Source organism: Limulus polyphemus, unplaced genomic scaffold, assembly GCF_000517525.1.
Source record: "Limulus polyphemus unplaced genomic scaffold, Limulus_polyphemus-2.1.2 Scaffold2404, whole genome shotgun sequence".
NCBI classification, from domain to species: Eukaryota; Metazoa; Arthropoda; class Merostomata; order Xiphosura; family Limulidae; genus Limulus; species Limulus polyphemus.
The window spans coordinates 138,062-155,731 of NW_013668014.1; the positions used below are offsets into that span (position 1 = coordinate 138,062).

Genomic DNA, 17,670 nt, shown 5'->3' on the forward strand with positions numbered 1-17,670 from the left:
CAAAAGTATTTGTACTCAAGAAATGTTTGTGAATTGACAATGTATGTCTAACTCTGACAAGTTGGAGCACAAGGTGATGTTCATATGAAGAACAAACATACTTTTGTCCAGTGTATAGTTTGCATATTGCATTTGCATACTCTCTTGAGCCTCTGAAATGCATTTCCAAATTTATTTTAAATATTTATGTGTATAGTATCAGGTATTTACTCTCATCTACCACTAACTGTTACTAACTCGTCAATGTAGGGTAAAATGAATAGTTGATAACTCTGACATTATATGCATAATACCTTGTTGAATGACACTCTGTAAAAGGTTGTGGCATGCACACTTAGACCTCTACCTGTGCAAATAGGGTTCATACAACAACTGTTTGCACTTGTAGCATCAGATATTGGTAGAAAAGAATAATAATGGTCTCTGTCATCCCCCTGAGACCAGTACAATCACCAAATTTAGTCCAGTTGAGCATCTTCAATGAACATTGCATTTATTTCCATTAGTGTAGTCCTCAATGGATGGAATACAATAAAATATAACCTTCTACAATCTTGTAGTCTCTCCATAATTTGAGGCTGTTATCGCAGTAAAAAAATGATCTAGCTGGATATTAAGTGTGAGTCTCAAGAAAGTTACCAGTCAGTGTACGTTAATGTTCATATATTTGCAAATTGCATTGATTGTTAAACAGTTGGGGGTTTCAAATATATCATCAGCTTGCATATTTTTACCTTGAAGTAAATATGAAGATATGTGTGATAAAAGATTTATTTCTCTGTATTGAATTAGTGAAACCCTTCTTAGTGGTAAACTATTGGAAAATCTGCCATTTTTGTTTCTTTTAAAAGTGAAAGTGCAGTTGCCTTATGATATGTCACAATTGTTCTGAAGCTAAGTGTTGAAAATGAATAACAATATGTTGTACTTCATTGTTTTTGTTTTTAAGTTGTTTAGTTATTAGAACACAAGGTATCTGATTTTAATACTTATATGAAAATCTTGTTTTTTTCTACAGGTTATCTACATGGATGACCAAGTATCATCATATGTTCAGGCACGTGGGTCAGTACCTTTGTTTTGGGAACAGCCAGGAGTACAGGTCAGATACAGTTTTCAGTTGATTGCTATATTATCAATGTGATTTGAAAATTTAGGAGGTGCAAAGTAAATTATAAAAACTAATAAGTGAGGAATGTTACCCTTTTGTATTTACTATATTGATATCATCATCATATATACACTGCCACAGTATGACACTATATGAGGTTAATGTTAATGTAAGAACAAGTACTATAAAAAGTAAAATGTGTGAATATTCTTCTCAAAAATGGAAGATCTGCAACAGACCAATTACCACAACTAAAGAAAGTATTCTGAAAAAATATCACTAGTACTATAATTAGCTAAAATATGTTCTTTTGTTGTAATGTAAATATATATTCATTACACATTATAAATATGTATTAAAAGTTTGCCTGATAAGCACCATTACTTAATTTATAGTGTGATTGATGTGCATGTTGTTTACAAGTGCTACATCTAGGATGTTTTGTTCCAAAAATGTTTGAATTTTCAAGTAATCTTTAGCATTAAGCTGTACAAGTGAGTCAGTAACAGAAAGTGAGTGAGAAAATAAGAGCCAGAATTAAAACTTAGTTGTGATTGAACAAGAGTATAATCTTTGAGAAAGTTTGAGAGTCCTTTTACAATTATGATTTGAGTTTCTGTTTAGGCTTAGCAGTGACTTGAGATAGTTTTTATTCTTGTATAAGTATGAAGTTTATGCTTTGAAAGTAGACTGAAATTGAAAATAGGCCTAGTGAGTTTCTGTTTAGGCATAACAATGAGTTAAGATTATCTTTATTTTCATATAAAGTTTATGCTTTGAAGTCAGGTTGAGAATGAAAATAGACCTAGTTGGAGTTGGGATTATTTTGAGATGAGTTTTCTAATCTAGTTGGAGCTTTACATTTTCATAATTTTTGTATTTCTATATATTCTTTAATTGTGAGCCATCAATATGACAATATCATTAGAATTGAATTTATTTTTAAGATAGCGGTTATTTGATACCATAAGTTGTAGAGAGTAAATGAAATGTTATTTGTTAATATATTCATCATAATTCTCATGATAAATGAAAATAAGAACATACTAGATGCAATTCCCAATAAGAATGACACATTGAAAAAGCAAATATTAATGAAAAGGGTAGGAGGCAACATTATCTTGGATTGTGTGTTGTGTGTGTGTGGTAAAAATTAACAATGAAAAAAACACTAACTGAGCACTTAGAGCACATTATAATATTCTGCTAGCAGGTGATATTGTAGAAACATAAGTATCCAATGTGTTTGAAATATTTTAGATGAAACATTAATTTATCTACAACTTTCTGTTTCCATTTTAAATTTTGATTGAAAATACCATATACCCATGTATGATGTGAATCATAAAATTAAATGTTCACATGTTCAAAGATGGCTTAATAACTAAAAAAATTTTTAAAGATGTAAATAGAATTATCTTGGAAGATATGTTTTACTTTGAAAAACTTTATTTGTAGTCAAAAGTTTTCAGTGACACATTGTTTATCCAACATGATGCTTATGTTGTGTTTAAAACGTAGGCAAAGTCAGAAAATTTTTTTCATAAGTAATATAATAAGTTTTTTTAACAAAACATAATATTCCAGGATCGTTCCACTAATTTGATTAAAAAATGTTCTAGTTCTAAAGTTTTAACCAATTTAAACTAATAACTGTTTAAAAATTGTTCTGACAGTGTGATGAGGTGTCTTGGATTTGCTAGTAAAACATTTAAAATTTGTTTTGCTAAATAATAAAACTCCTGAAAAAACATCTCATCAATTAATGTAGTGCTTCATTTGTTTTAATATTACATTGCTTAGGCTTAAGCATTACTTTTGGTATAAAACTACTTAAAAGTAAGTCACAAAATATCATCAAGAAAAATACTCTTCAAGTAATAAATTAAATGTGGCTTATCGGGGCCAAAAACATACTTTCTACAAATATATATGTACTAATTTCAACAGAACCTGAAATAAAAAACATTGCTAAAAAGTTTAAATACTGTTTAGAACATAGCTTAAAATAGTATGCTAGAAATGTCCTTCTGGTTATTTAACAAATCAACATAGTGTTATATATTTTAGTAAAATACACATTTTCTAGAATTATATTAACATGTATTGCAAATTGCAGCATAGGCACTCTGAAAATGAAATTTTTTTTAATGTAAACAAAGTTAAAAAATTTTTGAGTTGAGCTTTGTTTTATGCACATGGTTGTTCGTTTATATACAGGTTGGTTCTCATCGTGTAAAAATGTCCAGAGGAAGTGAAGCTTCAGCTCCTGCATTTGACAGGTATACCTGTATTCTTTTTTGTAGAATATTTGTCAAATATAAATAGATATTTTAAATGTGTAACTGAGGTCAATAAAAACTCAGGTCAGCAAAACAGTATAAAATTAACCTTAACTGGATGCTGTGGATGAAATTATTTTTGTTTATATATTGAAAAATTGTTTCATATTAATGCACTGATAGTAAGATATGTAGACTATTTTTGTGATTTTATGCTTTGTAAAGCTTTAATTATTTAAGGTTTTTCAAAGTAATCTTTAACCTTAGATCTGTTTAAGGATTATAAGATTTAACCTATCTTGTTTGTGGTACTTGTAGTAGCATTGTAACATTGAGTCATCTCTTTTTCATGGAGAAAGCACAGAAGTTTTCATGGGAAGCACTCTTTCACTAGAACTGAACAGTGTCTTAACATGGTCATTTGTATCTCTGGGTTGATCTGAATTTATTAAAAAAATACCTTGTACTTAAAAGATGAAACAAGAAGTGTGTTTTGCTTTCATGTCATCATTTTTCCATTGATACCACTTTAGGCCCTATCTTGGGGTGTAAAAAATATACCAGATACTTTTAATATGTGAATGCATAATGCCATCAGACATTTAATGTATAGTAAAGGGAAATTATGGGTATTTTAATTATTTTTGTATACTTGTCCCTGGAAAGTTGATAATGAAAGCCACATATTTTGCATGTTCTTGCCTTTGATTCTCTTGATATATCAGTGAGAAATTTTGCCTTTATAGGTGACTGTGAAAGAGGGTAATGAACTTCTCTTTTTCAGTAATATGGCACATCTTTAATTTGTATAACTTCTAAATTAGAAGTTTTTATGTAGTTTTAGTTCAGTATTGGTGCTGAGTCCTTTGTCCACTCCTACACTTCAAGAAGATGCAGTCGATTTTGTTCCAAGGTCCTCTAAAACGTGCATGAATTGATGTTTTTGACTGTCTTTATTTTTCCTACAATACAGATATGTTTTTAAAATTTGTTTTCTTAATTAATCACAGTTTAATATGTGATTTGTGAATTAAAGCTAATAGATACTACTGTCCCTTGTACATTGTCATGTGTATGACAAATGGAGACTTTTTTTCATGTTCAGCTTATTTTCATTTGACTTCTTTTATATTTACATTTTGGGAAGTTTAACCACACACAGAAGACAGCTCTTGAAATGTTGCTTTGATGATACTTCACTGTTTTAATACTGTCTCTTATTGAAGTTCCTTTTTTTTTGTTCAGATCTGTGTGTTGGGAATATTGACTGGTTGACACAAGAAATAATGTTAAAAATATCTCATTTTTTTATAAGCATAGAATGTTCACAAACTCATATTTCATATCAAGAATACTCAGTAATGTGTTTGTTTAAGTTATAAAGAAGCACACTTGACAGACAATTAATTTACATCATTGGCAGTTGTGAAAATAGTTATACTTGAGTTTATTACAAAATGGTTGTGGTAAAATATTAGGCATAAATATTTGAAGTGTTTTTCTTTCTTTTCTTTTCTTTTATTATTAATCAGTGTTTCCACAGACAGAGAATTGATTCTCATTGATGTTTGAGAATTTAACATAATTATTACTTATAATCAGGATAAAAGAAAAGGTTGTATAGTAGAAGTTGGAGTAACAACTGTGATTTTTTTAAATAAAGTTTTACTCTATGTACGACATTCATGTAAAGTTAATGTCCTGCTGAGTTATAAGGTTTGGAACACAATCAACATAGTTATTTTCAAACTAAAATATGGACTAGCACATGTATAATAAAGCTATAGTTTAAAGTTACAAAGCTATAGTTTTAAAACAGGATTTCTCCCTCAGTCACAGGTGCCTCAATGGCAGGGATTGGATATAAAAAAAATCTGGGATTTATTCGATTTTGATGAAACTTATGTAGAGCATAATATATGATCAGATATGACAGTTACACCTTTCAGTTTCCAAATTAAACAAAAAATGACCAAGTTATGACTGACCACACCATCAGCCGAAATTCCATAGTTATTGGTATTATGTCTTGCCATATAACCTATGGGTCTGCTATGTGAGCCTTCTTTGCTTGTCATTGCATCTGTTTTTTAGACCAGAGCCCAGTAGATCTTCAGCAGATAGCTTCAAGCCTTATTGACCATGACTGGAACTTGCTACTCTTCAGCATGTCATCATCAGTTGCCATTATTATCTGAATGTACATGATTCAAAGATGTTCGACTTGCAACCTGTGCAGGCACTGTGGATGCGATCACAATAGACTTTATGACAGCCCTTGTTGAGGCATATCCATCTATTAAGTCCAAAGATGTTGTGGTGGTGGCAGCGTCAAAATTAGGTTTGATGTTGACAAGGACAACAGTGTTAGTAGCAGTAGCCTTTTGCCAGATCAGAAGGTCAAGAACAAGGTATCCAGCCTCAAAAGTACAATGAAGAAAGGTTTCATAATTTTATTTGAGCCAAAAAGAAAGTAGTCAATTAGTGTGTATGACTGCTGTTGGTAAGATGGTGCAGCCACTCTAAAATCCTGTGTATCTTTGATTGCTCCTAGCTCTGAACAGAAATTATATTGATTGCGTATTTGGATACAGCAGATTCCAGAATTTACAAAAGTGTATGCAACACCTTAAAGAAACAAATACTGGAATTTATTATTCCTTTCTCTGCCACCTAAAAACACTACTTCACCTTGGGTTAAGGGAAAAATTCTTTGTTATTACATTTGTTGTGAAGAAGTTTGGTAAAGTACACCGAGACTAACATGCTACTTCAGTATGGGAAAGATGAACTTTGGGTTATTGTTTGCATTACATTTTAGTATTGAAATATTAGTTACAAAAACAGAAATGTTCTAGTTGCATTGAAACAGAAAACTAAAGATAATTGTATCAAGAACTTGGAATTGAATACATTGGCTTGGTATTAAAATGTGTAAAAAAACTATAATTCATGAACCGATACTGTTAAGATGGTATTACAATTTAAAATCAGAAGTTTCAGTCAATAGCTCTGTGTAAGGAAGTTATTTTATTTTAAACAGACACTTTAGTGTCATCAAACAACGATATGGGGACCAGGTGATAATCAATTTGCTGGGAAGCAAAGAAGGGGAGGCAATGTTAAGTCAAATGTATCAGGTAGAAATTCTTAATTTGTTTTCTGATTTGTGTAATAATAACACGATTTTATTTCCTAAAGATTAATTTCATATTTTATATTTAGTTAAACATAAAGATTTTAGTGAACAGTATGAAAATATTGATTTTAATAAAGACTTTCAGGTTTAATCTAGTCCAAATGTATCTTGATACAGAATTTAATTTGTTCTGTTAAAACAATTAAGATCTAGAAATGATGATTTTTATCTCATAAATTAAATATAAAAAGTTTTACTAAACTAATTTTATGTTTCATTATTAAGTATTTTCACTTTTGACAAAATAATCCAATAAAGAACAAAGAATGTTGTATTATAATGTCATTGTTTAAAAGTTTATATTTCAAGATCACTTTTAGTTTCTACCTCTGAATTCATGTTTGGAATTTTGTTGTTTTTTTTTTTTTCAAAACATAAGTAAGATTATAACTTAAACAAAAAAAAACCTGGTTGGTTAAAAAAACTCATGCAAAAATAAGTGGTAAGGAGTGGAAATTCATTGGAATGCTTATGATGTCAAAATATTTATATCTTCACAATTTACTTATGTTCACAGTGTAGGTAATATTATTGAGATGAAGTGTTATTTTGTGATGTGTTATAGAAATGACTCTCTGCTAAGACAGATTTTATCACATGAAACTACTAGTTGTGAGACGTCTTGTTAACTTATGTTGTACTTTGTGTGTTTGAAAGAAACGTTTATTATTGTGATTTTCTTTATTTTAGACACATCTCAAAGCTTGTCGCCACAAAAACATTCCAATGTTTAATTTTGACTATCATTCTGTGTGTCGTGGGGGAAGGCAAGAAAACCTTGTTCAATTGAAGAATAGGACTTTTAAAGAAAACTTTGAAAAATTTAGTCTGTTTCATGTAGCTGGTGGAGAAGTTTATCAGTGAGTAACTTTTGATATTCATGATGGTTATAACGAGAATTCTATGGTGTGTAAAAACTTTTTTTATATAATTAATATATTCAAAATGCTGACTTATGGAGTGGGTTTCATATAATTTAAAAAATTACATTCTTAATATTAAATTTTGGTTTTATTGATGAAGAAAAGTAAAATGTTATTCTTTTGATAGACGACAAACAGGAACTTTCCGTACCAACTGCTTGGATTGTCTCGATAGGACTAATGCAGTACAGACATTTATTGCACTAGAGGTAGATAGATTTCTTTGTATACATTCTTTAAATAGAAGTAGTCCATGACAGAAATAAATACTGAATTAAAAATAGTTGTTCAAAAATATTACAAATTTTAAGCTAAAAGATGTTTCCTTTTAAGATATAAACCTACATTGATGAATCTTTTAATATATATATATTAGTATTAAAGTAAAAAGAAGTTTTGTTTATGGTATGGCATAACATTTTTCTATTTCAGATACTTCCCAAGCAACTTGAGAGCTTAGGCCTTATTGATAAACCTCAAATAGTTAATCGGTTTGTGGAGGTATTTCGCCAGATGTGGATTCAGAATGGTGATCAAGTGAGTAAAATATATGCTGGAACTGGAGCACTTGAAGGAAAATCAAAGGTAAAAGTATACAAATGCTAAATAAAAAATTATGTGTAGAGCATTTATAGCAGTCAATTACAATTTGATAAACAATGCATGAATTATAAAACAGTAAAATTTAAAATACTTGTCTTAATGAAATTCTTAAATTTCTTTGTTATTTATAACTCTGTTAAGAAGCCACATTTGACGTATGATAAAACATGTTTATTTTACCAAGTTTTTAAGGTTGACAAGATCAATTTGTTCTCACTGTTCTGTTTGCCTTTGTGAATACAGTAATTTGAGTAACATTTAACATAAGTTTGTTCATACTTGTTAATTTGCTAGTTCTGAGTTGTTCATGAAATAAAATTTCTTAAGTGAAGGAATATTTTAGTATGTTGGACCTCATGAATGCTTTTTCAAGTTCATGTGAAGGAAACATTTAAAACATGACTTTCAATAATCTTCAACATATTAACAAAAAAAAAATTTAAATCTGCAGAAAAGTAATAACACTGAAGGCTAATTAAACTTCATAAGATTTGTATATGCTGATTCAATGGTACACCACTGCAGGTACAAGCTGTGGTGCTACAGATTATATGTTTTAGTTGTTATGTATTTGGTTCACAGTGAATTCCCAACCATTTAGCAATGCAGTATCACCAGGATAACTTAAGAGGAATTTGTCACAGCTATTTTCAAGGAAGGACATTCATATAGAATGATTCTTAAATGTTCATGTTTGGTATTCCCTATAAATTGGAAAAACTTGCCCTGCAGAAATTTTGGGACACTAATGGGCTATGAAACGACACTTAAGTCAATCTGTAACATTGCTCTCAGCTGCAAAGTGCAGGCTGTGGTTACAAGAGATGTCCCTCCAACCTGAAAAGCCATTGTGATGAAAGTGGGCGTATCTCCTGGTATCATTAACAATATAGTAACTTTGAAAATTAGTGAAGGTTAACAAAATCATGTTTCATGAGAAAGATAGCCAAAGAAACTTGAATCACAGAAACCCCAGATTACATTGTATAGTCTGGCCACTGGATTGAGTATGATCAGCAATGGAAGAACTAGTTCCAAGGATAATATTCCTATAAAGTGCAAGTAACCTTGAGAAGCATTTAAAATTCTAAGGGTATTGTTGTTATTTTATATCATTATTGGTTCAGTAGTGATTTTCTTGCAGTTAATTATAAAATAAGCTATGAAAAAATAAAAGTTATAATTAAAACTTAATCCTACATGAGGTACACATATATGTTTCTTAATTTTACATCAGGCAGGTATGGATTTTAGACATATATAACCATTAGTTATGTTTTTCTAAAATATGCCTTAATTATGATTTTTAAAGAATGATGACACATTTAACTTGTTTTTCACGTTAATTTTTTTAATTCATTGTGAAAATATACATAGAGAGAATTGAATTTAAAATTTCTACACTTCATGGATTCAAATCCATTTCACTAAAAAAAATAAACTGCACAAAAACCATCTACTTTTTCTCATTCAGCAAGTTGATTTTTTATACTCAGTTGAAGGATGGTTCCCGCTCTGTAGTGCGTACAATACAAAGCAATCTCTTAGACAACAGTAAGCAAGAAGCTATTGATGTGCTACTTTTGGGAAGTGCTTTAAATACTGAGCTTGCTGATCGTACCAGGGCCCTGCTTCCTACACATGTGTTGCATGGTAAGTTTTGAAATTCAGGGGTTAAAGATTATGCTTTTTCGAAAATATATATGTTTGGAATACTATTTTTTGCCAACTTTTAACACAGTTTGTGTTTAGATAGATGATGTAAATAGATTCTAAGAAAAGAAAAACTGTATAAAACATTACCTTTAATCCTTTAGCTGCAGTTGGCATCATATGATGTTAGTGTAGGCAACTTTGATTGACATCATATGATGCAAGCATTTTGTGCGCAACATTTTGAATGGCTCGCTGCAAAAATTTGCGAATCTTCGTACATGGGCTGGTAAACAGACTTGCACAAGCCACAAAAAAAAAGGGTTAATATCTAATGTCTTGCTGTGTAGATTCGTTGGGTTTGTTGAGCTCTTAATACATCTGTTTAACTGTAATGAATAACTTTTGGTATTTCAACAAATGTTTCTTGAAGTTATGAGGTTGTTTTTTATAATGTGGATGATTTTGTCATTTTCATTGCAGTCGCAGCATATCACAATATCAATTAAATATGAAGCAAAAATTATATTGGTTGTTGAAGCAGAAAATATTGAAAGTAATTAGTCATTCTAGAATGCTTTTTTTTCAAAGTTTAATGAAAGTTTAGTGAAGACAGTGCATTGATTTCTGTAAAAGTCTTGTAGTGATTTTTACATATTAGTCAATGTGCATAAAATTCTATTCAGCAAAAAAGTGCATGCTTCTTTAAATACCAAAAGTTCCAGGGTACTCCATATTAACTTGTAAAACATTATTTAATATTGAGAATAAGAACTAAAGCAAATCCAGAATGACTGGCAATATTGGAGATAATGTATCTAACCCCAACTATTTGACCAGTATCTAAAATAAATATTTCTGTTTTGATACAATGAACTTTGAATTTGAATTAAAACTGTGTTTTAAGCAGCAAAATGTAAACAAAAGGAGAAAAAAGAAGCTGTAAGTTTTAAATATTCATAAAATTTTATTAATACATTTTAGGCGTGTTTGTTGATTTACGTAATTTTCCAACTGTGTGTGAAATTAGGAATAATTTTATATAGGAATTAAAATTTAGGAATTTAAATTATGGAAATTTTTTTAATGTGTGTAGATTATTCTTTTGCCATTGTTACCTTTGCTTTTGTAACTGTTGTAATTTTTTCTTTGACTGAAATACAAACCTATTTAAAAACAACAACTTGGGGTAGAAGCTAAGGTAGCCTTTATGTAAAGGTCTACCATCTTGATCATCTTGACATTTTTGTGTGATGATAATTTTTTCATGAAATTGTTTAAACACCAAAAACTAGAAACATAGAAATAAATATCAAAATAATCAATATTCCTATTAACAATTCTAATGTTCATTACAAAACTAAGTCATTCAAGGAATCGCTTTTTTGTGATGTTGGTGCAATGTGTAGAATGTTACTTACCAACACCATTGTATAGTTCAGTGTAGAAGCATTTTCATACTGCAGGGCAGCAAACAATGTTACTTACTATACTTGTTCTAAGTTAGTCTTGACAACTGCATCTTCATGATTATTGAAATTATCATACTCTTGTCATCCTGTACCAACTCCCTGGCATTCTTATCCCAGTCTCTTCATTCCTCATTAGATGTAAAAAAAAAACTGTCTGTCAATGTCACAGAGTTAAAACAAGTCCACTCCAAAGATGTCATGAGATATGCAGAAAAAGCCATCAGCAGCATCTTCATTTGTCTCACTATCTTTGATATTTAGATTGTCTAAACCATTTGGAATTGATGAAGTGTTGCTGAATCCTGCATCTCTGAAGCATTTCACCACCATCTGGTGTTATCCCATTCCAAGCCTTCTTGATCCAGTAGATGGCATCCAAGATGGAGACCTGTTTCAGCAATTAAGAGCCAGTTATCTTACTGTACTTTCCCATTTCTGCAATAATGTACTATAGATAGGCATATGTATATTAAAAGAATGCACTGTATAAAGACTTGGTTGATGTTAAATACATGCTTAAAGTTTGTTGAATTTTACTGTATTACATTGTACTAGGAATAGATCTATCACAAACATGTACTTTAAGCATAATTCTGCTTTCATTTTTATATATTTTATTTACTGAAGAAGATCATAAACACTTACAATTTAAGTGTAAAGCTTGTATTTATGTTAGGCCTAATACCTATATGTATGGATTAGGTAATTTTAACAGTAGTAAGTCTAATGTCTAAATTTCTATGGATGCACTTAACATGTGGTGGCTTATGCTATAGCTTTAACTCACCCTTCAGGCATTAAAGCTTTTCTTTTTGATGTTGCCATTACTCCAACACCCATGTGCATCTGTACCTTTTTAAAGCAAATTGAAAAATGACTTTCAGATATGGTGTTGTCGTGATTTAACTTGATCTCTTTTGCATACAAGACTGTAAAAGTTTAAGTTACTTCCCGTGCAACACAAATTAGTTGTCATAGAGAGATAAATCATGATTGCAAGCTGATTTGGGGTGATTGCTGGTTGCGTTATGCAGTGGGTCAGTGCAAACAGTTTCGGTAAATAGAGAAAACGCAGAGGGAATTCTAAAGTTGCCATTATGAGCAGGTAGGTGGTAGATACATGTTGTTATGATTTAGCAGATGAGTTAATTTTGCACATAAGTATGTTATAGTAGAATTATTTTATTTTCTATTTAAATGTGTATTGTTTGGATTTTAGTTTTTAGGTTGTAAGCAATGTAAGAAGCGTTTTTTACATTCTGCTGTTTATTTCAGTCCCAACAAACATTCTTCGAACCATGTGCAGTCGCCACCTGGAATATGCTCATCCACAAAAAGTAAGAATTGCTGTGGCAACTTGGAATGTGAATGGAGGAAAGCATTTTACCAGTGTTGTCTTTAAACACCAGCCTCTTAGTGAATGGCTTTTGGATAATCGAAAATTAAAAAAAGCAAATGGTAAACCTTTGTGATTTCACCATTTTTTCCAAAATGCAACAACAGTGCTATAAAGTTAAAAGAGTACTTGTAACAGTAAGAACAAGTTTTTTAAGCATTTATTTATGTGTGTAAGTTTTATGATTATTCTTATTATTTTGGTTTTGTATGCAATACACAGTCTGTAGTAAAGTTTGTCATTGCTAAGATTAGACACTGATCAAATATTCACAGAAAATTTTAAACTGTGTAATTATTTTAACAAGACTTATTACAAGACAAAAACAGGTTGTGGCTAGTTTAACTGTAATTATTTTAACAAGACTTATTACAAGATATAAACAGGTTGTGGCTAGTTTAACTGTAATTATTTTAACAAGACTTATTACAAGATATAAACAGGTTGTGGCTAGTTTAACTGTAATTATTCTAACAAGACTTATTACAAGATATAAACAGGTTGTGGCTAGTTTAACTGTAATTATTTTAACAAGACTTATTACAAGATATAAACAGGTTGTGGCTAGTTTAACTGTAATTATTTTAACAAGACTTATTACAAGATATAAACAGGTTGTGGCTAGTTTAACTGTAATTATTTTAAAAAGACTTATTACAAGATATAAACAGGTTGTGGCTCGTTTATGTCTTAGAATGACCTAAGATTTTACAGGTGAAGAAGTTTGTTGATTCTCATGGTACACATTTAGTATTTGATTTCATATTAAATGGGATTCACTTTCAAATTATTACATGTGACTTTAGATATATAATTGTCAAATACACTATACAGCTTTGATTTATTTGTCAATGTGATTGCTGATAATAAACTTGAAAAACATGAAACAAACACCTGTGTGAAAAATCTTAAAAAGTTGCTTATCCCTCACCTTGTTTATTTGTTAGTTTTGGCTCTTGACAGTGTTCTGGTAGAATTCAATTACAAAGTTTACCAGTTGATTAAGTTTTTTAATTCTCCAGCTTTAGTGGATTTTGCAGCGGAAGAAGATGACACCCCTGTTGATATTTTTGCTATTGGATTTCAAGAAATAGTTGACCTGAATGCATCCAATATCATGGGAGCTAGGTGAATGTTTTTTTTGTTGTTGTTGTAATTGTTTTCTGTAGAAGTTGATCCTATAAGAAACAGAAAAACACTGGTGTCACAGTCACTTATGTTGATGTTTTCTTGATCTTTCAGTGGGTATCATACAATTAATATTGCTTGAGATTTAAATATTAACTGACTCAGTATTGAAACTTCAAAGAATAACACAGTAGATTAACATTTTGAATCTACAGTGTTTATTAAAATTTATTATGTCATATTACTAATGTTTGTCCTATAGTAACATGGATGAAACTGTAAACCACATATTATTGTTTTTACAAACTGTAAAATATATTAGTTTAAAACCAAATAAAAAAAAAAATACAAAATGTAATCCAAAAATTATCTTTTCACAAATTGTAAAAAAATAGTTTAAAATCTTGTAAAAAATATAATTTCACCCTGTAGTGTTTAGAATTTTACAACAAGTTGAAATTAAAATAACATTTTTTAACATACCATTATTTTGAGGCAACCTATGTGTTCTGTGTGCATGTACACCAAGGACAATTCTTAGAATCCCTAGTTTGTTTGTTCAAACCATATAGAAAATGTGGCCAGTTTTAGAGTAATTTTAATATTAATAATAGACATATTAGTACCTATATTCACACATGAGTGAATGTTTATAGTTAGACTTTTTTTTTTTTTACAGCACAGCCAATCAAAGGGAATGGCTTGTCGAATTGCAGAAGACCATTTGTCGTGACCAGAAATATGTCATTCTTACCTCTGGCCAGTTGGTGGGGGTTTGCTTGTTTGTATTTGTAAGATCTCAGCTTACTCCTTATATTAGGTAAGATAAGAAGTTTAGTCTGATGTAAGTTAATTCAGTTAGCTATCTCTTTCTTAATGTTGGTTGTAGTTAGTGAAGATTGTAGATTTGAGAGCCAGTCATCTCTCTGATGATGTGTGTAATAATGTACTATAGATAGAATATGTATATTAAAATAATACACTGTAAGAAGATTTGGTTGTTGTTAAATATGTAGACACATACAAACAGATCTCATGCCACAACACAGGGAAAAGATTAAATATTTCCATTTAATAAAAGGTAGTTTTCTGCAAATAATCATGATTCCTATTGTTTTCTTTACATGATCCCCTAGGATTGTAATATGTATTAACTCCTTCACTGTGTGGAAATTTGTTTCTGGTCATATTGTTATGATTTCATGTTTCTTCTGTGATATCATGTTTTTATTCACCTTTTAGTAGCACTCAAAAATTGCTTGCATTGTAAGTTTAGATTTACTGTCTTCAGTTGTGTAATTTATCCAACTTGATATATGTACCTGCAGCACACACTTTACAGGCATCCATAATTCTAAACATATGTAGGAGAGATTTTGGAGATTCTCTGACATTCACTGCTTTGATTGTTTATGGAATGATATGGAGGGAAACCTTGTACACAGGAAAGTATAGTTGATACTGTTTTTTTTTTAATATTTATCATAGCTAAACAATGACGTACAGTTGCAGAAGTTAGCAGTGAATGTCAAAGATGCTTCACGATTTATATGAAAACTTCTGTGAAAGCACATCTGAAGATCCATAGTAGTTACATGATTATCATGTGATCTACACAACATACAATATAACACACTAGAGAAATTTGAGGATCCCTGGGATGCATTATATATGTGTAGCCACGATAAATTAACTTGTACAAGAAGGTAAGTATATACCATTGACTCTGTGAAACAGTGTACTTGTACAAATGGATATCATACCATAGGCTCAATGGCACAACATGGAAAAGGTTAAAATGGCAGCCCATTTCACTATCTGTGTACTAACTGTATTGAATTTTTCCTGATGACTATTCATTTTGAATTCTTTTTTTTTTTTAAATCATCCTCTGAATTATTTTCACTTACATAGCCTAGTAAGTTCCTCCCGAAGAGTCTGTAACATTCTTGATTAAGCTAGTATTATTGTATTTTCAAGAGCAATCCTAGCCTTACATTGCAACAAGATGCCTATCAACCAAACTTGGGAAAAATAATTACTGAAAGATATGAGTAATGAATAAAACAGTGTATTTTAAAAACGTCATGAGGATCAAGCAATAAGATGAATGACAATAATAATTGGTTTGTGTGTTACTTATGAATTTGGTGAAAAACTGTCATTTTAGTTTATATAATATATGAAATAAGAGATAGTTAGATAAACATTATATTTCATTAGTAACATGAAATAAAGTTGAAATGCATTACTGTAACACTTGATTATGAACTTTGCATTAATTCTTTATAATAATACATTTTGTTTTACCAACACATTCACCTCAGTCAATTGTTTATACCAGAGAAATAAATATTATTATCCATGAATAAGTGCATTACAAACACTTTGAAGTTAAAATAATTATATGTGTTAACAGTCTTTGAGTTCCTGGAAACTTTAACAAAGAAAATGTGCAGTAAATACATATATCTGTTATTTTGTTCAGTATTTTGAAGTATCTAGAACTATGAAGCAGAAAACTTTGCTCTTATGAGTTCTCTTATGTTTTTTTGGTTTCCTTCTGGCATTCAACCTCTATTTTTTACATCTAATTGTAGCCTGACATGGCCTGGTGGTTAGGATGCTCAGCTCACAATCTGTTGGCTGGGATTGAAAAACCAATGAACAAGCTCACTGTTTTAGCCATGTGGTCATTATAATGTGATGGTCAATCCCACTATTCAATAATAAAGAGTAGCTGAAGAGTTTGCAGTTGATGCTGCTGGCCAGTTACCTCCCTGTGGTTAGCAGTCCAAAATTAGGGATGGCAATAGATAGCTTTAGTATTTTTGTCATAAACAAACAAGCTTCCTATTGTATTGTTATTTAAGAGTTTGGGAATTTTCTCATGTTTTTGTTTATTTTCATTTTATCTAGTATTATGATATATAAATGTGAGTTTAAAAAGTTTAAGTCTTACTAATTTTTAACATGTAAGAGCTTGGATTTTTTCCTTCACTGGTATTTATATCTTAAAAGTATACTGAAAAATGTCTATGCATATTTGGTGAATTAATGTTTAGCTTAGGCTATTTTATGTATTATACATTAACGTTTAGACGTATTCAAATGAAACTTTTTTTTCTTGTTATTGAGAATTTCAGTAATATCATAATATAAGTTAAAAAAAAACATTTAAAATTAAAATTAGATCAATTAAGAACCAGTATTTAGTCTTTTTGCTACAAATGAGAATGTGCAGTACAATCTTTTGTTCAATGCTGGATTTTGATTTGTTTCAGAGATGTAGCTGTAGACTTAGTAAAGACGGGTCTAGGAGGAGCCACTGGTAACAAAGGAGCTGTTGCAATTCGTATGCTTTTTCATAGTACATCCATCTGTTTTGTGTGTGCTCACTTTGCTGCAGGACAATCTCAGTGGTCAGAGAGAAATGCAGATTATTCAGAAATCACCAGAAAAATTTCATTCCCAATGGTAAGCAATCTTTGTAAAAGCTAACACATTCATATCAAAAGAGTAGAATTTAAATCAGGGTTGTCATAAACCAGAAAAGTCAGAGAAATAAATGTTTCCACATTACAGAACATGAAATATGGAAAAACAATACAGAAGCAAAATGTATAATTTAAAATATATATAATCCTATATAGAAAATATTATAAGACATTCTCTATCCAGTGCAGTTATCACTTTAAAGGTAAGGCCATCCTGAAAATACAAGTGTTTTGCTTGTACAGCTTAGACTATAGCAGCATTTAGTAATGCTGAATTGGGATTAGATAACTTGCAACAGGATAAAAAAAAATTGTTTGTGTGTGTGTGTGTGTGTGTGTGTAGTATATATATATATATATATATATATATATATGTTTCTTTTTAGTTATTACTACTATATATACT

The 17,670-nt window shown here is 30.3% G+C and overlaps 1 protein-coding gene across 1 annotated transcript in view; it reads left to right on the plus strand.

Moving 5' to 3' along the window:
• LOC106466867 (synaptojanin-1-like) overlaps positions 1-17,670 on the plus strand; it is a 70,710-nt gene that overhangs the window by 32,250 nt on the left and 20,790 nt on the right. The window contains exons 5-15 of the mRNA XM_013927169.2: positions 1,019-1,102; positions 3,332-3,393; positions 6,437-6,533; positions 7,283-7,452; positions 7,643-7,724; positions 7,948-8,100; positions 9,615-9,771; positions 12,519-12,701; positions 13,662-13,767; positions 14,447-14,587; positions 17,052-17,244. Coding sequence (XP_013782623.1) covers positions 1,019-1,102; positions 3,332-3,393; positions 6,437-6,533; positions 7,283-7,452; positions 7,643-7,724; positions 7,948-8,100; positions 9,615-9,771; positions 12,519-12,701; positions 13,662-13,767; positions 14,447-14,587; positions 17,052-17,244 — 1,428 coding nt within the window. The remainder of the gene's footprint in view (positions 1-1,018; positions 1,103-3,331; positions 3,394-6,436; positions 6,534-7,282; positions 7,453-7,642; positions 7,725-7,947; positions 8,101-9,614; positions 9,772-12,518; positions 12,702-13,661; positions 13,768-14,446; positions 14,588-17,051; positions 17,245-17,670) is intronic.